Raw genomic sequence first — 24,739 nt, 5'->3', positions numbered from 1 at the left:
ATTGTATTATTATTATCTTTATTAATATTGTTCCATAGTTGTATCCTGTGGTTCATGGCATTTATTCATGACTTTTAATGAAAAGAAAGCCCTGTTGTGACTAAAGATCTTTAAATCAAACGGTGCAGTCAGCATTTTTTCCGGACAACCACCACGGAAATGATGAGCTGGGAAGGTTTTGTGTATTATGGATGACTCACACAGCTTCATTGCAAATATGGGACAAAGACATCTGGTGACTTGGCACTGTGATAAGATCACTGAACAAGGTTTAGTGAATGTTATCACATATTTATACTTCTGGAAAGTCACAATTGCTATTTCTGGAAATTGGTGGAATATATTTGAAAACCTGATCATTTTTAAAGTAAAATGCAAAGGACTTGGGTTTCACCATTTACCCGGAGGATCTTATCAACTAAAGCTTGGTAAACTTGGTAAACATTACAGCTTCTTATTAAATGATAAAACTTTACAATTTTTTTAAAAGAATTTCCATATTGTAAAACATGGCTATTAAAAAAAACTAAGTTTTAGTAGGGGTTGGTTCTTTCCTACATTAACATAAAGTTTGAGCAACCTCTAGTAATATTTGTAATAAACCAAAAACTGATGAGTAGGAGCCTCAAACCTCTTTCTTTCTCCTACTCATTAATTTTTTGTTTATTAAAAAAAACAACATTATTATGCAATCCAACACCGTATAGTTTACCATAGGTGGGAGATGGATATAATGCCAGTTTATGAATATTGATTCAAACAGCATTTAAATGGGTAGTCAAATAGTCTGCAAGGGGGAACCATCTACCCACAACTTAACTAATTTCAGAATTGTCTAAATTCACTTACCAGGAGAGGCAAAAACTACGTACAATGATTTTAGAGCATCATTTTTGCAAATTTAAAGATTGGCAGAAGTACTAGCTGTGCCTACATATGTCGGACGTAACCTCAGTACTATCCCAATGTTAACAAATGATGGAGAAAATTGGAGGACATTCATCCATTTATGTGGTATTAGAATCACGTTTAATTCCTAGCTTATGAAAGTGTGAAAAATACCCTGGCATACCTGCTCAGCCCGGACTGCCTATTGAACAGGCTGTGGCCAAAAAAGTATGTAAGGAAAATGGTGGGACACCAGTCCTCTGTGTTTCTTTGTACTTATAGATTTAAGCTACGTACACACTTCCAATTATTATCGTTGGTAAACGAACGACGAACGATCCTGCACGATATCTGCGAACGATCGTATAGCACCGATCCTGTACATACAGATAACGACACGATCGTTCGCAGATATTGTACACACAATAGATGCGATCGTTTGAGCGATACAGGAAGTGACGTGCACGACAGGAAGTGAACGAACGTTCGTTCATCACGCATGCTCAGACCATGGGCGATCAATGAACGATCGTACACACGAACGATGATCAACGATCGTCGTACAATCCGATCCGCCGGTCCGGTCGTTCATTTCCAACGACTTTCCTCGTTCGTCGGCGTCGTTGGTTACTTTTTTTACGAACGATTTTTGCCCAATCGATCGTTCGTCGTTCGTTCGTCGTTCATTTTGAACGATAAAAATTGGAAGTGTGTACGCAGCTTTATTTTAGGGACTGGCCAACCAATACACCACTTAGCAGGGGTAAAGTGCACCTGCATATAGTTTTATATTGCTAACCGTTAAAGAGAACCAGTCACTAATAGACATAGACTGCAGATTTGCTCCAATAGGTTTGACCACAAGCTTGCCTTATATCCTTTCTCTTGAAATTTCTGTACATGTTGTTTTTTTCCTCACCCACCTACAGAAAGAAAAAAGGTTAATTAAGCTGCATGCATTTAATGTCAATGTTCTGTCTGGAGTCATGTCTCGTTTGTCTGAAGTCTTTTAAATCCATTTGCATTGATCATTTAAAACCAGCTGAATATTAGCACTGTGTGAGTGAATCTTTGTAGTTATTGGTGTTTGTGTTAAGCATGTTCTCTTTGTATATGGTGCCAGTGTGGTACAATTGGGGAAATGTCTTGTTATAGTGACTACACAGAAGCAATTGGCAGGGGCTTCCAGGGCTGTATGGACGATGTGTTTAGGGGTCTGTGCCAGCATCAGGGAACTGATGGATTCTCTATCTGTGTCTCTACAATATGTCCTATAGAATTTCATCCTACAAAGCAAATGCCAACAGACTGTCCTTTCTCTCTTGCCAATCCACTGCTAATTAGCTGCTCGTTAGACAAAACCATTAAAAAAAAAAAAAAAACTCCATCTGACTTGTCTGTCTGCATGTTCCCATCTCCCCCTTTTTTCAGGAGCAGCAGGGGTCTCTTACTGTGAAGCCCCCTTTAAACAGAGACCACACACAGCATTGGATTCAGTCTGATAAATATTTGTGTGATGTTATAGAGCAGAGCTTCTTCTATAGTGGTTCTGAAATGAAATCTGTATACGCAGGAAAAGAATAGACCCGTCTGGATTTAAAGTCACATCCACAATTTAAATACGTGAGACTTATTTTTCTGTCCTTACAGTTTAATGGGTTTGCAGTACGTTTCTAGACCATGTCACTGCTAGGTTCCAGTCTAGATTCTGACTGATTTCTGCTTCTTTTCATGTTCGGCTTTCATTATCGTCTTGTCCCTCGAGTTTGCACACATCTTGTTTCCCAGTCTGATATGCACAATCTTTCCTTGGTCATCTGTTCATTTGCCCAAACCATGTGCCTGTTAGAGATGTGTGAAATCCTAAATGAGTGCAATGTTTAGAACTTTGGGATTCAGGAGTTGAAAAGTATTGAGTGAGTGTATGTGCTTGTGATTTGCCTCATTGCTAACACATAATGCAATCTCCCCATCCTGTTCCTTGCCATATGACCCATTGAAATAGCAGTCTGCAGGCCAGGTTTTTATGTAGATAGACTCCTGTTTGACATCTCACCAAGCTGGCATGGTATGTCCTGGGTCACAAGGACTGCTATATATTGTGTGTGTGTGTGGGAGGGGGCTGCTAAGGATTATGTAGGTTGATGGTGAATTTCCTAATACAGGTAGTGCCCGGCTTAAGGATATCTGACATACAAACGACTCCTAGATATGAACGGAGCTTCCCTGCTCCCTCTGTGCAGAATGGAGGCTTGAAGGGGAAGGGATCGGTTTGCATGACTTGCAGAAGAAATTTTTTGCTAAACACAGATTGTGGATGATCTTAAGGACTGAGCTCTTCTGCAACATCTTGTAACTATTTAATGACCAAGACAAACTATGCAGTTGTTTTTTCCTTTGTTTGAGATCAACTCACAGTGATGATTTTATACAGTAACTGACACCACGCTGCCTAATAATATGCTGAGACAAACATCTGTCCCAATTGCATTTATTAAAATAATGTACCTGTTCCAACTTACATACAAATTCAACTTAAGAACAAACCTTCAGTCCCTATCTCGTGTGTAACCCGGGGCTACCTGTATTTTCAATCCTTACTGCAAACAGAAGGGTCCATATCTAATAGTTTGTAATATTTGATATTTGTGTTTCCCCTGTGATCTGGATTACGCTTTGTATAGTGGGCACACGATGATCAAGGTCATGATTTTTTTTGCCATTTGTCTTTAATTTTTTTTTTAGAGTAGGTAAGAAGCAAAGCGATAAGACTTGGAGCTTGCTTTCTACCTTTGTAGAGTGACATAAAAACAGCAATTATAAAATAGTGAACCTGATCTCCTTACAGGGCCAAGAGTCTGTGCCGATTATATAATGCAGTTCTGGAAATGTTTATAGAGCAGACTGAAGTTTCTAAAAGTCTCTGGTATCCTGGGAAATCTCTCTCCTGTCAATGGCATGTGACTCCAGACTGAACAAGGGTATAACCTCTTCCCCACACAGTGTGGTGGATTGTACCAATATTCTCCATCCCCTGCCTTTCCCCTCACCCTCTCTTTTTTTCTTCTTCATCTACCTCATATTGGTGGCTAGAATAGGGTTAAATAAAATAATTAATTTCTACCATTTTCATCATTTTTAAGCTGAAGTCAGAATTTAATTGACAAATGTGTTTTTTCCACAAAGAGAAGACTGCATGGAGAAATGTGTGTTCCCAGTAGGTAATTATTCCAGAATACACATTAACCTTTAATGGCTATTGTCTCCCAGGCACTCACAGTTCCCTTTTGTAGATGGAAGTCAGCCACAGCATTATTAAAACAAGTTAAAACAAACTTTGGCCCAAGCATGACATGCAAGAAAAACCTATGGTAGCGTAAGCCAGGCAACGAATACCGACCGCATGTTAACCCTCTCTCTCATTGTAATTATTGTGAAGGGGCTATAGCTAAATCATTTATAAGAAGAAAGGATGTAAAAAACTAAAAAAAAAATTAAATCCTAAGAAAGGGTTATTCAAGTTATTTCTTTACTAACCCTTTCCATTTGTATTACACAGAGCTAGTTATGTTAAAGAAGGCTTCCCTTCATGCATGTCCCCAGTAATCATTCACTGATAGAAATGAGCAAGAAAATCTACAAGGTTCTAGGGATGTCTTCCTTTATCAGTATTATATATATTTTCCCACCTTCCACTTTCTCTCAGATTGGCTTTCTAAATAAAATATTAAAACAATCCCAAAATGAAGGCAATTGTGTTGATAAATAAATGCAACCAGTATGTAGCAGCAAAGTGGTTTATGGGCCAAATCTTCTTGTACCCTGCGTTGCAGCTTTTTCCTCTCATCTCTGAATTCCGCTAATGGATAGGTCAATCAGGTTTGATCACATGACACCAAAAGTAAGAAGAACAAGAGATGCCAAACTTTGTTTCCAAGCATCCATGTATTATTCCAATGGAAACCATGTCTCTAAACGCAGAGGAAAGACTTGTAATTGCAGAAGGTTGGTGGGAAGAACTTGTAGGACCTCAGTCTGTTAACCTGAAACTAAAGGACATGAGCGGTCCTGGCTGTATGGATAGGTGCACAGCTACAGTCAACCACAAATACTTAAGGGGTATAAGTTTGTTAAAATCACTTTAAAAGGCATTTTGCATTTAGTTGAGCTTTAAAGTTTACATTGTGGTGAGATCTTTCTGGCTAAGTCCTTTTGTTGGATCTTTGTTTCATTCTTTTTGACAGAGAACCAAATGTCAATCTACAGCAGTGGGAGGATATACTATACCCAATTTGGGAACCGTGACCCCAAAAGTTTGCTGATTTCTTTCATACATCTTAAACATAATCTAATAGAAAAATGGCAATATCTTAGACGTACGCTGGCTCCTCTCCTGCTCTGTTAAATCTCAGAGAATGCGTGTTTATTACATTTCATTGCGGGTTAATTCAATCAGTCAGGTCACAGACTCGGGCTGCTCATTTAATGGCTGCATATAAGGCCTTACGGCTGTTCTTTCCCTCCTTTCCTTGGCAGATTAGCACAGTCTATCGCTTTCTGACACTGTATTCTGTGTAATCACTGTCATGCAGATCGCCCTCTACCCTGGGAAGGGCTAGTGTTTGTTTATTTTTTTTGGTTTTCCTTGTTTTATTCATCCTCTTTCCTTTTTGGATCCTTTCTGTTTCCGGAAAATGCCAACCATATGTTTTCAATCTAACCACATATGTTTGGAAGGGTGGGGGGGAGCCTGGAATTCTGGGAATTATTAACACATTCTTCCTGGACAAAGTCTGTCCAATCTCACAACTATTTAAGGTGTCGCCGTATTCCTTCTCTTTGTGAAAACTTTATTGAGCTGCAAAACAGAATTAATATTTACATCCATAAACCGGCTGATATGCAATTGGGTATACTAGCAGTATGGCAAATAAGCCACTGAAAACAAGTGAAAAATAAAAGTTTAACATACCTCTTAGGCTGCCCTTACATTTAACTTTACTTTTACCCTAAAACCTTATTATAATGGCAACCCATTATAATAAAACCATGGAGGCCTTTGCTGACCACGTCTATTTATTACTTGCCTGGCTTTCATACTCACACATTTGCTTTCTGGTTCACTATTTTAGAGCAGGTATGAGGATGAGAAATTTTGGCTTACATTTATCAAAATAAACAGGATTTATATAGCCCCAACATAATACACAGCACTGTACATTAAATAGGGTTTGCAAATGACAGACATAGTAAAGACAGTGACACAGGAGGAGGAGAGGACCCTACCCAGAGGAGCTTACAATCCAGGAGGTGGGGGAAGTAGCACAAAATAGAAGAGGAGATATGGAATGGTGGGTGAATTGTGAGGGTTTAAAGAGACGGAGGAAGACAGGTAGACAAGTTTAAAAAGATGGGTTTTAAGGGCTCTTTTAAAGGAGCAGAAAGCAGGAGCAAGCTGAATAGGACGAGGATGACCACTCCAGAGAGTCGGGAAGCTCTAGAAAAGCTGAGGAAGTCATTAGTAGGTCATTGGAGGAGCGGAGAGAGCGGCAGGGGGAGTATTTTTTTACCAGGTCAGAAAGGTAAGTGGGACAAGAACTGTGGAGGGATTTGAAGGCAAAGCACAGGAGCTTGAATTTGATTCTAAGGTGAAATGGAAGCCAATAAAGAGAACTACAAAGAGATGCAGCAGAAGAGGAGCGAAGGGAAGGATGATTGAGTCTGGCTGCAGCATTCATTATAGATTGTAGAGGGGAGAGTGGGGTTAGAGGAATATCAGCGAGAAGGATGTTACAGTAGTCCAGACGAGAGATGATAAGAGCATGTACAAGGAGTTTGGTGGTCTCGGAGGACAGGTAGGGGCGGATTTTGGAGATGTCGCGTAGGTGAAAGTGACAAGAACTGGAAATGTTCTGAATATGGTGGGTGAATGAGAGGGCAGAATCAAAGGTGACACCAAGACAGAATGTTTGTGTTTAGTCTGTGACTTTATTATGACAATGCTAACAAAATGTCAGACATCAATGACCAGACAACAAGCATATTTTTGAAAGCCAGCAATGGCATCCCCTATACTTCAATAATGACAAGGGCACTTTAATGTATCCCCTAAAACTTCGCTATTACCTGGTCCGGAAGCCTAATCCAGTCTTCCATTTAACATTTTGCAAAACTGTAAGTTAAACTCCCTAAAGCTCGATTCCAGCTGTGGGAATACATACAGTAAATGGGAAGTGTTTTATCCAATCAAGGTTTTTTTTATTGCTGCTCATCCAGTGCTTATATTTAGAGTACCATGTCATGCACTGTCAGGTTGCTGCATCATTCAGGCACTGTGAACCGTACACCCTGCCCTGATCTATGTTAATAGGGTGGCAGCAGTATGCCCAGCAAAGTGGAAAATGGGAGAGAGCAGATGGTGATATCCGCTCACCGCTATGTGCCTCTTAGTAGCATGACAATGAACTCTGTGAAGGTCTATGTAATATGTTAATTTATAAACTTATAATAACATATATCCCCTATTATAGGATTTGCTCAACTACCCAGGATCAGACTGAATGAATTTTAAATTCTGAGTACAAGATGTAGTTTCTCTAAAACGTCTCTTTTTTGCATCTACAGCCTGGCAGCTCCTGAGATGAACAAGTTGCGGCAGAGCCTGAGGAGGAAAAAACCAACGTATGTACCGGAGGCCAGTCGTCCGCACCAGTGGGGGGCAGATGAGGAGGCCGTGAGGAGAGGGAAATGCAGTTTTCCAGTCAGGGTGAGTGATATTGTGTGCTCCGCCATCTTCTTGCCTTGGGATCTTTCTGCCATGTTAGACTCCTACAGTGTCTCTATTCAGGAAAGTCATCCGGGATGTGGTTTAGACTTCAGAGTATCACACCTGTACATAGTGGCCCCCAGTTCATGCACAGCGCTGCATTATATGTTGGTGCTGTATTATAAGATAAAATTAATAATGTCCTGTACTGATGAGTCCCACCAGGAGGAAACCGTATTGAGTTGGCCTGCAGGTACAGGTGAAGAAATATACAAATATTTCTATAATATTAAAAATGTTCAATCATGTGTTGTTACCCCATCTACACACACACACTTATATATCCTAACAAGACTAAAGGCTTACAGTCTTGTTAGGATATATATATGTACGTGTGGATGGTAATTAGGGCTTAGGAGTGTCCCTAGGGTAACAACACATGTTTTGGGGATTAGAAGTTTGATGCAAATAATATAGGGTCACATGTAGTGATCCAATAGCAAGCATGGGCTCTGTTTTTAAAACAGGGAATCAGACATTCTCCCAGGGGAATATGCCATGTGTTTCAATGGCAGGGAAGGTTTAAGGGAATATCGGATAACCTGTTTTTTTTTATTTTTTTTTATTTCCATGTTTTTTTTACATGGAGGAAAAAATTGTAATTGCAATTTAAATTGATCCATTCAATCAGCTGATTTGTAATCAAACTGATTTGAATTGCAATCGATTGTATCTTTATTTCTCATGGAAATGGTGATCATATTAGTGATTTAAAGATTAATCAACCACAAGAAAAAAATGCCATGCCCAAACACTTTTTAACTGACTTTCAGCTCAAATATTGATCATGATTTTTGATCATTTTCACCTAGGTCTGGTTTGTGAAAATAGGCAAAAAAAAACTAAATGGGGTGGTGAGGCTGCAGTACCATTCCAACTTCCACACACCTGCAAACCTTGAGATCCTACGTTGTAGAGTCTCTCCCGCAGCCAATGAATGGAGATGGCGGTGAGCAGTTCCTGTTGAAACATCGGTTAATTAGGAACCAGCGCAGCAGCGGGGGCGGCCAAGTGACTGGCAAGGTGCCAACCACTGGGAACTAACGTTCCCACCGTTTGCCTGAACAAGCCTTAATTGATTATCTATTAGATTGGAAATATAGTGTGTGGCTTACTTAACTTCAATTACACTTTGGTATTTTTGCTTTTGTTTTTGCTATAGAGTTGTATCTGCTTGGCATTTCAATATTTTATTTATTTGTATAGCTCAGCCTCATCTGTATCACTTACCAAGGAAGATGTTGGGGCTATGTAACTCATGAATAAAATATTATGTACAGAGCACCAGACATGGGAATGTAACTCTAGTTAAATAGTTTTGGCTTGCTGTCATTGTGGTCTATACCGCCCTCTAGTGTCTGTCAGTTATTACTGCCACACTGCTGTGTTACATGGAATTCTTTTGGCTCATCTTGTATGTTCTGCAGCTTCATGTGATGTGTCCCTTTCTTTGTACAGTACCTGGGGCATGTGGAGGTGGAAGAGTCACGAGGCATGCATGTATGCGAGGATGCTGTCAAGAAGCTCAAACTGGTAAGAAAAGTAAATTTGCGGTGTGACTGCTGAGTGGGATTAAAAATTTAATGGAAAACAAGGGATTAACAAGGGTAAATCGGACTGAGTGACAAAGTCCAGCAGTGAAGAAAGATTCTGAAACCTTGCGTCTCCCCTAACATACTTTGCATGTCAGTGGCAGTTCCTTTGAAGAACCCAAAGTGACACCAATAAATATATTTGCATAAGAAGTGGTGGCTGCACAGAGGGAATTAGAAGGCCAGGAAATCTGCAGCTATGGGTTCTCTGAAGATAAGATGAAAGGCTTGCCTGTGTGTGAGGAATTAGGAAATTGCCCAAAAATATACATGAAAGAGAGAGAAACACTGCCGGCTTAACATAATATCATGTTCCCTCGTTAAGCAGTACCGCACAACAACCAATCGGAGATAAACTTTTAGAAATATACTGTAAAAATCTAATTGGCTGCTGGGATTGCTTCCTTTGTTTTTTTGGTTTCAAATGCGATTCCCTGTTGTAAAAAAAGAAGAATTATTTATAATACTTTCTTCCAAATATAAGCTTTTTTTCAGCATATTAAGCGCTATTGTCTGTGTCGGCTTTTTTAATTTGTACTGCTCACTGTTGGATATGGGAACATATGTAACCTTTAAAAGGTATAAATCCTGCTTGTTCCTAAACCAATACAGGGATAAGGAGAAAATAGGTTCTTTTTTATTTATGTATATATTAATTTATTGTGTGTGTGTGTGTGTGTGTATTATATATATATATATATATATATACACACACACACTAGACACAAAGTCCTAAAAGCATGCTGTATAGAAGGACCCTAGCTCCCTGCATAAAAGTAAAGATCTCTCTGCAGAGGTCTGACATTCCCCCTTGCAGAGTGAAACCTATAGCTGTGTAATCATGAAACCTTCTGCTCTCAGATAATTGGGGAGCTCTGACTCAGCAGTTGGGTATATTAGACCTCCGGAGAGAGACTACTGCTTCCACAAGGGTCATTCTTTGCTGGATGATGACAGTGGACAAATTGTAAAAACCTTTTGTTTTGATACACCCAGAATGTATTTAGGAGAATAAAACTGAACATTTGGTTGATCTTGAATAAACAATATAGTATGAGCCAACCTATGTTTGAAATGCTATAGTGCAGAGGGTCATATGTTTAGTAAATCCATCCAGCACTTGTCAATAATTAATGATAAATCACAAACCTTTTGTCTAACATTGTTTGGATCTGATTATTCACTGCATGCTTAAACCATTTAAAACGATTATAATTGACCTTACCTGTTTCTTTGCAACACGGTGCTTAATTTGTATGAAATGATTGAAATATGAAAAACTTGTTTGAAGGATAACTCAGAATGTGATTGGTATTAATGCCGGTGCTTTTCATTCAAGGTTGATAAATAGTCTGATCAATATGATTTGACAGTTCTTGGTTGATCTGAACCTGTGAAATGAATATTTCCTAGATTTATGTGGAATACATTTTATATGTAATTACTTTATGTACACATTATCAGGCTAGACAAAGAATTCGTGCTAAATCATGTCAGTATAGAGACCTTTATAGTAGGAAGTTAACAGAGTCCTTTAGGTTTTCAGTTTTTTTATATAAAGGTTTTTACCTTTTGTGCTGTCTTATCCTAAACATCTTTCAGTAAATTTCAACATATGAAACTTCAGAAACCTTCATATACATATAAACCTTGTATATAATATATGTATGTATGTAATACAGGGCGGTAACCATTTCGACAGATGAGAAATGTTCAGCCCATTTAAATCCTTGCATTTTGGTAATGCAAAGTGATGGACATAGCTTGTGTTGTGGTGGTATTTGTTTTGCACCGGTAGTGCATTGTGTTGTACTTTGCTTCTTTCTCTTTTTTTTTTATTACATCAGGGAACATAGTCAGCCGTTAATGCAACGTACCCAAATGCACAGCATAGCTCACAATATTGCAGTGCACTTATCTAAATGGCCCCTAAAAGTTTTGCATGTTTTCAAGGGAGTCTTTGTGGTGCTTATCTCTCTGCAGTCTCCGGAGTGCTTATTTAAGCACAGCATTCTGTGTTCCAATATTGAAATTAGCAAAATGTGAACCCTTTTCTTTGGATCTTTAGAACACTTTTATTTCTCTATTTCTGACATTTTGGATCACATTATTTTTCCTTGTCTAGCTTGGGAAGAAATCTGTGAAAGCTATTCTATGGGTCTCTGCTGATGGCTTGCGAGTGGTGGATGATAAGACAAAGGTAAGTTAAAGCAAACACGATTATGTCTATTATTCTGCCAGTAACTGTGACAGTGTGCAATTTCATATCTTATGATATGTGTGTGTATGTATGTATATGCATAATGCATGTGTGTATGTGTGTGTGTGTATGTATGTGTATATATATATATATATATATTGTGTGTGCAGCTGTTGATTGTGAATGGCATCTGAATATTGTATACAGCAGAGTGAGAAAAGAGGATTATATACCTTTTCTGATCCAATGTGGTGTGCTGTAGTGCTGCACAACACTTCTTAAAGTACTGCAATAGATTAAATATGCCTAAATGAGTTCCTTTTTTTATATTGTTTTGTCATTTCTTTCTATTTCTCCTCCACTCATTTCCCCTTTTTTTTCTAAGGACCTTATTGTGGATCAGACTATAGAGAAAGTTTCATTCTGCGCTCCTGACCGCAATTTTGACAAGGCATTTTCCTATATCTGCCGGGATGGCACCACCAGACGTTGGATCTGTCACTGCTTTATGGCCCTTAAAGATTCTGTGAGTAAAATATGAATGTTCGAACATAAAAAGGGATGCAAAGTTTTTATATTATATTGAGAGTATTCGACTTTTCTGGAAAATTTAGAATGATCACAAAATAAAGAATAGGTATAATAGGAATCTATGATTTCCTCTAATTCTACTGTAATGGTACACTATTTCCTAGGATTTAGGATCATTTAAATATCATATTCCAAATCTAGAATATTAAAAAGACCCGAAAAATAATACCATGAGGGAATACCATTGGTGCCCCCTGTATGACATACTCATTTAGAACATACATATAGATTTACATCTCCATTAAACATTAAAAATAGAAAACTTTTCAACAGCTGCCCACAAACAATTCAAAAGGTTTAAATAATGGTGCTAAATGCACTTTCATATACTAAATAAATCTATATCCTGGTGCAGATTGTCAAACCTTATTTGTGCCACTTAGGATGAACTAGTCTGTGTCTATTGTGTCTACTACTTTGTTATGGAAATGTAAAAAGCTTTCCAAAGTTTATTCAGTCCAAACATTCTTTTTGAGAAATTGAGGTAAATGCTTATAAATGCGATCAACATATTGTATATATAAAAATATAGCCAGTTCTTTAAAGCAAGCTACACTCCCACAAAAACAAACTTTTTTTTTTTAGATTTCAATAGCCAACAGATTTAGCATATATATATTAAATTATATCCGTATCCTGGTATCACCTTTTGATAATTACAAGAAGATCCAAGCCTGAATGAACAGTGTATCATACACAATTACCATGACTTCCGTTCCTTGTTTTAATATCAGTGCCTTTGCTTTTCTGTCGTCTCGTTCGGCCACTTCCAGTCTACATGCACTTTCTCTAGCCTTTGTTGCACATCCTTTCTTTGTACCACTTTATACTTTAATTGTAAATGGATAAAAGGTTTTGCAGAGGGCTTCTTTTGCATGTTGTACTTTATCATGACAGAGTACCTCCTATCCCTTTGTAACAGGGAGAACGTCTAAGCCATGCAGTAGGCTGTGCATTTGCTGCTTGCCTGGAACGTAAACAAAAGCGGGAAAAAGAATGCGGAGTCACAGCATCATTTGATGCCAGTCGTACCAGTTTTGCCCGTGAAGGTTCCTTCCGTGTCACTTCTGCATCTGGTAGTGATCGAGAAGAGACTATGCGTCAGGTTCAGGATAAAAAGAAAGGTAAGAGATAATGATACTGTATAATAATAATGATTTAGAAATCAATGATGATGATGATGAAGATAAAATGCATAAACATTGGTAACCCTTCGTAAAATCTGCATGTTGATATGATCAGAAAAATAAAAGAGTAGACAACTGGTGTTGTATACAGGCCTTACCTTTCTTTTAGGGGCATCACATGGGGGGGGGGGGGGGGGGTAAGTCCAGGGAAAATACTCCTGTGAGTCACAGACAGGTTAAGATCTGTGAATCTGGGTTCTTTTCCCGCTATATTGCCATTTGTAGTTGTGAAACCTATTAGGTGTAATGCATGCAGCGTGAAAACAAGACCAGGGGGTGCTATGCAGCTTGGATGTGTTCCACTGAGATTCTCCAAAAATAATTGCACATGTAGCATGAGCATAATCTGTATATGCCCGCATGCAGGTTTGTAATGTGCCCAGCAATTCAGAATGCGTGTGTATCTTAAAAATCCAATATGGGGTTCAAAGGACCATCCTTAAGGGTATTGTGGTTTTGAATGAAACATACAGTGGACTGATAAATTTGGAGGGATCATTTAAGGTAATTAGTATGATCACCTTCTATGCCTGGTTATTTTTGTGTTGGCAGATGTATTTACCATTAATCTTTAATTCAAAGGAAATCTTTGCATTAAAATGATATTGTTGACTTCTCATGCCTGCAAGTATCTCTAAATTTCCCTTTGTTATTTTTAATCCCCATCTGACAAACCTGTCATCTACATTACTGCACTGGTTCATTGACCACCTTTTTCTGAAAACACTACAGTACTAATTGTACACTGTGGAATATAAAAAGAAGGCTGCATAAAATGTTGTATTAAAAGCTTGCGGTTTTTAACAAAAAGAAGTGTGAACATTCCATAAAATCAGATTGCAAACTACAGTTTAACATTAATTTAAAGGAAACTGAGGATATATTTGGAAAGTTTAGTAACAGGCCAGCTTTGTATGTCATCCAAACAAACCAGGGTTGCACTAATATGCAGAAGCAATTGGCTCCTGACTCTACCTGTACCTCACCATGATAGAAAATCTTGCAAACCAATAGTAAAACAGGTAAGTTAAGATTGACAGTACCCAGAGTACATTAATAACTTCACTTGGCGAAAAAACTTTTACCCTTGCAGTGGGTCCCCGACCCCAGTACAAGGGAGTAAGTAATTGCTTTATCTAGGGGGTTATGGAGGGATGACCTTATCTACAATGGGGTAAGGAGATAACTGTAGGGATAAAAGTTTGTTTTTACAAATATTGTAAACGTGACCCAAAACCCAAGTTCATATGATGTTATTTTTGTATCTTAGGTATCACAAGTGAAGGAAATCAAAGCCAATCATCAAATGCATCTTCCCTGACAGCCTCGCCCAGTACTGGAATACCAGCCCAGCCTGAAAACTCCTCTCCCCTACAGGGGTCATCTGTCCCACCTGACAAGGCCGAGATGGGCAGCCAACATGCCATACCTCGTCGTCATGCCCCCATAGAACAGCTTGTGAGACAAGGATCTTTCAGGGGTTTCCCTGCTCTTAGCCAGAAAAATTCACCCTTCAAACGTCAGCTGTCACTGCGGCTTAATGAGCTCCCATCCACCTTACAACGCAAAACCAATTTCCAGGACAAGGGCCAAGGTGAGACATGGGCAATGGGGAAAAAGTATTTTGCTGTTGGTGAAGGGAGAGGCTGTTTAGGCTAGTTCTGAAATCACACATCATTTTATTTCTTAGAGTTTAATGGAACATTTTGGCCAGTTTCAACTTTTACATGTAAAAACTTTGGCTAAAAACATTTTTTTTGCTATCTTGACATCCAGTACCAGTTGGTAGTAATAAAGTTGTGAAATATTTAACTTGTTTTGGAGATTCCCTGCTCTGTTTGGTGACCTTGACAGTCTTGGAGCTTTGATGGCATGATCTCACCCAAGATGCTTGGGAAGGAGTTTTAAATTGGATCCATCAATCCTTCCCGTCATCTGAGATCACATAAAACATGCCAAAGAATTTGGTCACCTTCTGCAATCGCATAAAGCATTTTCCTTCAAAGTATCTGCCTGGAAAATGTATTTTAGAAGGTGGAACAGTGGTCATCACATTGCTTTTCATCTGTATGAACTGTTGTCTGAACTTTCCAGACCTGTACCCTTGAGCAGTCCTTTGCAGCCATCTGTCAATTTTAGTCTTTCACAAATGCTGTTGATCCAGAGCATGTTCATTGTCTTGTTGCATTTATGAAGATCTCCTGAAAGCAAACAATTCAGTTATTTTTACCTATTTAAATTATTTTTTTCTTTCAGTTCCAGAAATGGATCCCACAGGACCTCCTGAGCCAGATGGAATTACTGACCTGTGCAACCAGATCAATAGCTCCTTCACCAACAAACCATCTGAAGACCACTTTGTAAATGGAAATGGTATGAGGACACCACCTAACGTGGCTGGTCTTCCTCCTCCTCGACAGACAGCACAAAGTAAGAACACTGGGGGGATATTTAAATGTATGCCCATTATAATGCCTGTTCTTGTAAAACGAATGTCCTCATTGGACAGTCCTCCTAATGACCGTTGGTTTGGGTTAGTACTTAATTGCAAAGTGTGGAGCGGAAATCACTAAATTACACAAATGTAGTGTTAAGGTTCTGGAACATACTGTATATAAGGGGCTGGAGAGTGGGAGAGCACAGAGACATTCATAGAAGCCTCCATATTCATATGGCAGGTAATTAGCATTTCTAGAATAACCTCAGCAATGTTGGCCTCCTAACCACCCAATATCTCTCATGGTTTTTCTCCACTACTCGTATTTTGTGGCCACCATTGCAAAATACCTGCTGATTATGGGAAAGACATACGACCCGCCCATTATCCAGTGTTTGAGCCTTTTTAGGCTTTTTCACATGATGGAGGGGGTAACATGAGATATGACAGCAATGGACAACTTGTATTTTGGTAGTGACTGCAATAGTGACAAAGTTTAATGTTATGAAGGGATGGGCTTTTTCTAAGGCATAATCACTTTGCCCTGCTTAGGAAAGGTGGCAATGTTAATTTATGATTTCTCTTGTTTCTTGTAGATGTTCCAGTGTGGCCAGATCAGGCATTGACCACCAACTCAACTCCTTCCAACGGCCAGATGGGTCATCGTCGTACACCATCTGAAGCAGAACGCTGGCTTGAAGAGGTAGCAAAGGCAGCCAAAGCCCAACAGCAGCAACAACAACATCAAGAGCCCTTACAACAGCCTATGGTGGCTGTATCAATGGCAGTACCAGCTGCAATACAGGCTTATCCTGTTTCATTTGATGCCACTCCAGCACCTGTTGGTATGTTTATTGCACCTCATATGCAGCCTGCCTATGTTCCAGTGGGTGGTTATGTCCCACCTATGGCCAACAGCATATCGTACCCTACACCAAGTGTCCCGGTGGTTGGCATCACCCCTTCCCAGATGGTGGCCAATGTTTTCTGCTCTGCTACCCAAGTACCGTCCTCCAACCTGGCAAACAAAACTAACCCTTTTCCTCACAGCATAATGCACTCTACAACCACAAGTGTCCACAACCCTGCCCCAACCCAGCCTCACCAGTCTGGACCAAAGTCAAACAACCCTGCCAATGGCACTTGGCCCCCAGATCCCAGCCAACTAAGACTGGCCTCCACCGCACAAGAAGTGGACCAGTTTGAAGCTCAGTGGGCAGCATTGGAGTCCAAGTCTCAACAACGCATGGCCAACCCTTTCTCCAACGAACTGCAGAAGACTTTTCAGATAGAGTTGTAGCCAATGTATCTTGCCCTAATATTCACTCAGACCTTGTTCAGGAACAACCACCAGTAAATAATCAGCCAGTAGTATCCCATATAGAGCCATATGACCAAGCCTTAAAGGTTCCAGATCCCAAATTGGTGGGTGGGTATACCTGGAGATTGTGACCCCAATGACGACATCTGTACTGATGGATATAAACAATAGGGTTATATGCTATCTTATTATCAGCATTTCATTATAGGAGGGTGCTGAGGACTGTTTTGTCGGATACAGAAAGTGAATTATTCCAGGACGATGTTTTGGTGGGAACAATGTACAAAAGTGACAAAGATTGTACAGATAAAGAGAAAGTTATATTAGGTTGTCTTTGCAAGAGAGTTTGGTAGGTAAGGCAGTGGCTCGAAGTAAGTGACGTGAAGGTCTGATAAGGTTGTGATGAAGATGGCGCAGATGTCTCATGTATACATGCAATATTTGACACCACATTAGACCCACCCCTTGTTCCTTTGTATTAGTTTGTCTATGTGGTGCTATTTTGGTTATTTATCCAGGGTATCAGCATTTTTCTTTTATTTATTTGTATTTATAGTGGGTTTCATCCAAATGATACCTCTCGCAACAACCATGCCTCCGCTCATTGCCACCTGTTGGTAGAAGAACACTTTAGCATTACATCTCATTTTTTATGTGCCAAGTTCTGTTATATCTCAAGGTTACTCTCTCACTGCCATTGGACAAAACTTATGGCATAAAAAGGGGTTATGCTTAGGGTGACCATCTTACTATTTTGTAGTTTTATGTTTTTACCATTGTAACTTAAATGCCAAATGTTTTTCATATTTAATATATATATTTTTTTTTCTTAATTTTGTTTTTTGTTAACCTGTAAATTGACCAAATAAGGGTATACCCTGGAAAACTCAGTCAGTGGCCTATTGATAGGAGAAAAGTGTCTTTCACAAGGAATGTCAGAGGTTCAGGTGGTATCTGGGCACAGGTGAGCTTCACTGTTTGTTCATTCAGATGTTCTGTCCTGCGGTGATATCTAAAGATCTTTTTTAGCCAGGCATTATTAAGAAGGTAAGAACTAGGTCTTGGCAGTTGTGGGTTACAGCTGCAGCAGAACTCATTTACCAAAGGTCCAAGACTTGTAATAGAACCTGACCCATGGCTTCCCACAATCCCGTGATATTTAAAGCTGAACTCCAGGCAAACAGGTTTACACACAGAGACAGAATACATATAAGGGAGCTTTTTATCTACCAAAAGATTAGTATTTCTGTCTATTCAGTTCTAAGATTTACAAAGCACAGCTCAACCATGTTTTTTTTCAAGGATGGAGACCTGAATTTCTATGTTATAGTTAAATGACATTTTGATGTCTTTTTCCTTCCCCAGCATGTGATTGGGCAGTAAAAGGAAAGACAGCAGGCTGATGAGGTTTTCTCTCTGTCACACTATTCTCGCTAGCATTCTCCTTTGTTTACACATCTGACTGCTTGTGCTGCCTCTCCCTTACCTTTTTAGCTCTGCTGTACAGGGAATTGCAAGAAATTAAAATCAGAGACATTTCTTTTGCATCCTATAATTTATATATATTTGAGTGTGTGTGTATATGTATGTATGTATGTGTGTATATATATATATATATATATATATATATATATATAATATGATGCAATAATTGTCTTTTCTGTCTGCCTGGGGTTGGGCTTTAAATTAGTCTGCATGTCATATTGAATAGGAGTCCAGTCATATTCCCTTTTTTCAGAACCATGTATTGAATGTTTAATGTAGCCAACGTTACTCGGCATTACTGGGGCCTTTCAAAGATTTAGATGACACTATAAGTCCTATTCATATAAAAGCATTTCTTGGTGAAACTTGGCGACTTTCACAGCTGACCACTTTGATACCAATTTTCTGGCTTGAATTTTTTGAATTGTTGACCTAGAACAAGTATGTAGATAAAGGCCAACTTTCTTGGCCTGCTTACCTATTCCAGGTCAATGATTGAAAAAGCACTGTGGTGTGAAATCATTGCAGTCAGAAAACGGCAGTGTATATGTCTACCTTAAAGGTAACCCGTGAAGGTAGATCCATGGCATCTCCTATTTCGAAACTGGCTCTTAAGGGTGCATGCTCTGTGGCTATCATACATATCCTGCCTTCAATACCTCATTATCTAGTAATATCACTACCCAGAACTAACATAGGAAGGGTTGGGTGAAATTTGTCCCTCTTATTGCAGCCAAACATGCTGCAAGATTGATTGGTGATCTATTTACAGAATGCAATACATTAAAGTGAACTAAAACCAAATACATAATTTAGGTTTAAACTCAAGACTGCTGTCCGCTTCACCTTTCTGATATGTTGGTTCGTGGGATGGTGTTCCACCTGTTTCCAGTCTAGGTTCTTTGGGTGACAGGCCCCCTAATTTTTTATTTACAAGCATGTAACAAGCTTCTAGTGGCTTTCTTGATGGGGGTGTTGGTTGTAGCTTAGAACAAGGTTTTAGCAAAATTCAAGTAGTGCTAAAAGCTTTAGGCTACAACCAGCACTCCCTTTACTCAGATTGTAGCTAAAGGGTGCATCGGGGGGCTTCAACAAAGACATGCAGAGACTTTACAGGCTTAGATTGCCAAAATGAAAAAAACAGACTTGGTAGATGTTCTCTTACATTTTTTTTGTACAAAGCTGCCAACATGGATCTGTAAACATATACATCTTGATCCTCTCTAAAATGTACTGGTATATATCCTTGTAATTATGAGACTTGCTGTTGTTTACTGTGGACAAAGGATTTAAAAGTCAGGTCAGGACAATAAAGCAAACCTACCACAAGAGTGTTATGTGAGTAGCCATTGCTGCAAATGCTGGTAACCTGGCTGATATGTAGATTCTCTGGCATAAATGCCTATGGATTTCCTGACCTGGAACAAGTATGTAGTATGCCAAGTTAGAATTAAATCAGAACCCCTTTTCTGCATAGTTGCCCCAGGCCAGTGGTTCAATGAGGGTCATCTTGACAACCAGGCAGCGAGCATTTCCTTGTTTCTCCCATGACATGTTTCCCTTTCATTATAAAATCCGATGAAATGAATGTCTGAAAGACCACAGCTGAGCATCTCTACCGTTGGAGCAAAAATGAAAAACTCCTCTTCATACTTTGCCATTTGCTGGAGATTGATGGAACTTTTATTCCATAGTTTTATGTATATATCATGTTTGTCTTCGGCTAATGTCCACATTCAGTTTCTAATGACTTTCCTCCGGTTTGTTGAATTGTGAACATCCAATATATGACGATCATCGACAGTGCAATGTTTTCTGTCCATTATGACCATATTTCCTCCAGACAGCAGAGACTGAACAATGGCTGACCTTAGCCACAAAGAACCTATATCTCTAAACTATATCCGTATATAATGTGTATATAAACATACATCTGTATGTGTACATATCCAGAAAACTTGACTCAGGTGTCTGTTAAAAAGTGTAAATTATCTTCATTATAGATTATATTCAGAACATGTGTCTATGAGTGTAAAGAATCCACATATACATCATATAACTTGTATTTACATATAAAAAAAGAGCGTGTAGGTATTCGGGTGTTACAATATGTTTTATACATAAGATATGTTACCTCTTATGAAGGAGCTAATGAGGAGATGTAAAACATTTTTTTCTTTGGTCAGAGGTTTGCCCTTCACATAAATGAAAAAAAAATCATTTTTGACAGGTTAAAGGAAATGTATTGCCAAATGGACAAGCATGCAACCAGAGAAGTCAGAATATATGCAGAATGGATCTGCATAATTGTTTTAGGCCATTGATACAGACAGTAGGTTCAACATGACACCCAGACAATTTGCATATTCATCTTGTTAGTAATGTTGGCCATACATATATCCATAGCTATCCTTTTCTGGTTCAGACCTGCAGTGGTAACAAATGTTTCAGCGTGGCTCCTGATGGCTGCCTGTGCCACGGTGCTTATTGTTAATGAACCAGGATTTGTAGATTTGCCGGTACTGAGCAGCTAATTGCTGCCTCCATTCTTTTTAATAGGGTGGCAATGGGTAGAAGCTAAAACCATCATCTCTACCAAAGCAGCAGTTCAGTGGCATGAGGAAGCGGTAAGGACCCCACACTGTCATTGCCAGAACTTAACCTAAATAAAAGTAGAAAACACATTGAAAGCAAAATGTGTGCGGTGTAAACTTTGTTTGTGCATTGAGGTTTGCTGCAAAATATCTCTTTAAAGAGATGCCCATGCAAAGTTTCTTTGAATCCCACCTCCAATCTCATGCAGAAAATCCTTGCACTTCTAATATTCCATTAGAGCAGCCATGAAATACCCAATGGAAGGTCATATGGCCAGCCATGATGCAAAGTTGGTGCTTATGTCACCGGGTAAAAAGATAGTATGTAATACTCTTATAATAGCATCAAACAATCATTCTCCCATGTCCCAGGCAGATCCAAGGCAAGTTTTTTATTTTCTGCTGGGTAGAGGAATGTGATATCATCAGTCCATGGAGTGGATAGCCAATCATATTAATGATCAAAAAAGGTGGGACTTTTTTAAAAGATAATCAGTGTACAATGCACTGTTTTACCACATTTTAATTCTGACAATCAACAGTAACAACCTGGTCTCCAGGCACATGCACATCCTATGTCTTGGCTGAATAAAATGAAAAGCATGTTGTACTTTATGAAAATCTACTTTTCCTTTCAAGGTTGCACAAAGGCAACTTTTCTGCAAACTGCTGACTGTAATCCTGTAACTTCCTCATCGGCTAGGCCAGAAAAGTCATTGAAATAAACAGCAGGCATTTTGTTCTTGGGAAAATGAAGACAAGAGGAAATTGATTTCCCAAAGGAACACACATTATTTCAAATTTAAGTTTTGCCAAGATGTGTAGGGTCCTTGTGGTGAGAAATACAATTGGCTCTTTCATATAAGGAACAGCTTGTGTTTTAGCTACCGTTATAGAGCGCAGTCTCAGCCATTCGATCTGACTGCCTATTACTGTCACAGGTGGAGGTTGGGTAATCATTGCCATCAATACACAACCTGGTTGTTACTTGTGCAGGTGGAAGCTCATTCAATCACTGCCACAAACAGAACCTGACTGGTGATTATTACTGAATAATGACACTGCCACTCAAAAATGGACTCCATCTGCCTTTCTAAATGACCTTTTATAAAGTCTGATGAGTTTATATAAAGAATAAATAGTCTTTTTCTTTCTTCCTGTCCTCCAGTTTGTCAGTCTAGAAAAAAAATCTGAACAGCCAATCCTGACTTCCAAGATTTTATATGTAAAGACCTTCTGTATTTGTATTATAACATTGTGAAAAAGTAAATAAATTCAGTGAACTCCTTTAGAATCTGTGCATGAATCTTTATTTCAAAGTTTTTGTTTTGAACCCATACATGATCTTTTACTACAAAGACTTAAGTAGTATAAAAATATGGAATAACCTGTTGGATATTTCTCCTAATTAAAGCAGAAGTTCCATTTCTCTACTAAGTCACAAGGTGACAACCGTGCCTTGTATTTCCATGCAGATACAACATTGTTGCCCTCAACTGCGTGATTCTGTTCAAGTCTACAGGCCAATAAGCACAGTCTGCAGCAATGTACTTCACTTTCAACATGCCCAGCAGAAAGTTTACCATCCCAAGGCTGGTAGTGGATGCCAAATCAAATTGTTCCAGTTGCTGGTAGCCAACTGATCTGGCTTGAGCTAAACTTAATTTCTAGCATATTATCACTATAAGTAGCAATCAATTGCCAAACCAATTAAACATGCCTATGTCATAGGCCGCCAGGTAGGATCCTTCAGCGATCATTTTCCCTAGACTGCTGTTTGTTGATATTTTTAACATAGAGGAACCCTTGAAATAATTTTCAGGTCTTCAGGGAACCCCTGACTATACCTACTATTTCCACAGCTTAGAGTACATTAGCATGGAGGTCAGTGGGAAGAATGCTACTTACATTGCTGGCCAGTGTGACGAATATCACCTTTACAGAAAGTCAAAAAGATCCTTGGTGTCAGTAAAAATTTACCCAAGAAGCATAAATTGCTGATAATAGTGTATTGTAATGGATGCAAAGCAGGGGAACAATCGATTAAATTAAGTACATTTAAACTATATTAAAAGATTTGGAAAATAAAATGCATTTAATTGCAATACTATACTTGCCTTGCTTCATATCATTTTTAATACATCTCACATGGTATTTTAATACTGTATTGTAACCCAGTGGATACCCTAATACATTGTTTAGGGATTATCTTTTGTAAAAGATGCTGCAGTAGAGGCTCACTTCTGGTATATGAACAGTGTACAGGGAAGACACCATGGCTAAGTTACTAAAGGAGTAAAACATAGTTACTGTGCAAAGTGAATTTTCATTTATGGTAATGAAAGGGGTGAAGCTAGGTGAAAATATACATTGGAAAGAATGTCCAATTATGTGAAAGGAAAAAAAAAATACTTTTTTTCTGCACACAATTGATTAAATTCTGTAATGTTGACCTCTTTGACTGAAGATAGATGAAGGTGAATCAAACGCTGACAAAATCTAAATATGTCCCATTTTATACCTATTTGCAGGCAGATGAAGCTGCAGTTGTACAGGTCTTTCAAAAGCAGGCACACAGCCAATGTGCCTTGTTACTTTTGCCTCGGCCCACAACTGGTTACCAACTATTCTCATATATTTGAATAGGAGCAGTTGGGAATGCAACTGAGCCTATGACATACTGCTGCATTTCACAGTAGGTATGAAACGGCCCTTACTAATTAAAACTGAACAAAACCCCGCTATTCCTACCTGTCTCAGTTTCGTCAGAGTGCGCCACCATCTTCTTTTCCTATCTTTGTTTCTTGACCTTGATTGGCTGGGCTGGGATGACATAACCTCTGCACGGACATGTTCATTCACTCCCATCTACCACAGAGGAAGCTGGCATTGCTGGCAACCAACCAGCTCAGCAAGTTTGACAATTCGATGGAGCAATGGAGCAGGTAAGAATGCTTATTGCAGAAGGCACAAGGCCTGTTCATAAATTTTACAGGGGAACTTTAGTTCCCCTTTTACCCATATACTGTAGACATGTCCGATATTTAAGGGGATGTTAAGCAGCTTTCGGTATTTACCATGCCTTATACAGGCCTTATCCAACCTACCTTTTTGAGCTGGTAGAAGAGTATTCTCCTAGCTGCTCTCTTCATTCCTCCAATGACCTACTAATGACTTCCTCACTTATAACCTCATCACATGCATGACTGTAAGACTTTTCTAGAGCCGCCCTGACTCTCTGGAATGGTCTTCCTCATCCTATTCGGCTTGCTCCTACTTTCTGCTCATTTAAAAGAGCAATCACTTTCAAACTTGCCAAGCCATCTCTTTCTAAACCTTACTACTTCCCACCACTACATATCTCCCCTCCTAGATTGTAAGCTCTTCTGGGCAGGGTCCTTTCCTCCTCCTGTGTCACTGTCTGTATCTGTCTGACATTTGCAACCCCTATTTAATTTACAGCACTGCATAATATGTTGGTGCTATATAAATCTTGTTTATTATTATTAATAATATTAATAATAATAATTATAATACAGGGAGGTGCCATATAATACAAAAAACGTGGGGCATTTAATAGGCTTCAAAGATAGTTTGTAACAGAGCCAGTGAGTCCAA

The 24,739-nt window shown here is 39.0% G+C and overlaps 1 protein-coding gene across 1 annotated transcript in view; it reads left to right on the top strand.

Annotated features, from left to right (window-relative positions):
- NUMBL (NUMB like endocytic adaptor protein) overlaps positions 1–22,415 on the top strand; it is a 54,164-nt gene extending 31,749 nt beyond the window's left edge. Inside the window, exons 3-10 of the mRNA XM_072429870.1 lie at positions 7,513–7,654; positions 9,173–9,247; positions 11,432–11,506; positions 11,892–12,032; positions 13,020–13,221; positions 14,555–14,878; positions 15,541–15,714; positions 16,318–22,415. Of these exons, the coding sequence (XP_072285971.1) occupies positions 7,529–7,654; positions 9,173–9,247; positions 11,432–11,506; positions 11,892–12,032; positions 13,020–13,221; positions 14,555–14,878; positions 15,541–15,714; positions 16,318–17,021 (1,821 nt within the window). The 5' untranslated portion in view covers positions 7,513–7,528 and the 3' untranslated portion in view covers positions 17,022–22,415. The remainder of the gene's footprint in view (positions 1–7,512; positions 7,655–9,172; positions 9,248–11,431; positions 11,507–11,891; positions 12,033–13,019; positions 13,222–14,554; positions 14,879–15,540; positions 15,715–16,317) is intronic.
- The last annotated feature ends 2,324 nt before the right edge of the window (positions 22,416–24,739 follow it).

This window comes from Pyxicephalus adspersus, chromosome Z (genome assembly GCF_032062135.1).
Source record: "Pyxicephalus adspersus chromosome Z, UCB_Pads_2.0, whole genome shotgun sequence".
NCBI classification, from domain to species: domain Eukaryota; kingdom Metazoa; phylum Chordata; class Amphibia; order Anura; family Pyxicephalidae; genus Pyxicephalus; species Pyxicephalus adspersus.
The sequence above is the reverse complement of the archived record's forward strand: the minus strand, read 5'-3'. Positions and strand labels throughout refer to the sequence as shown.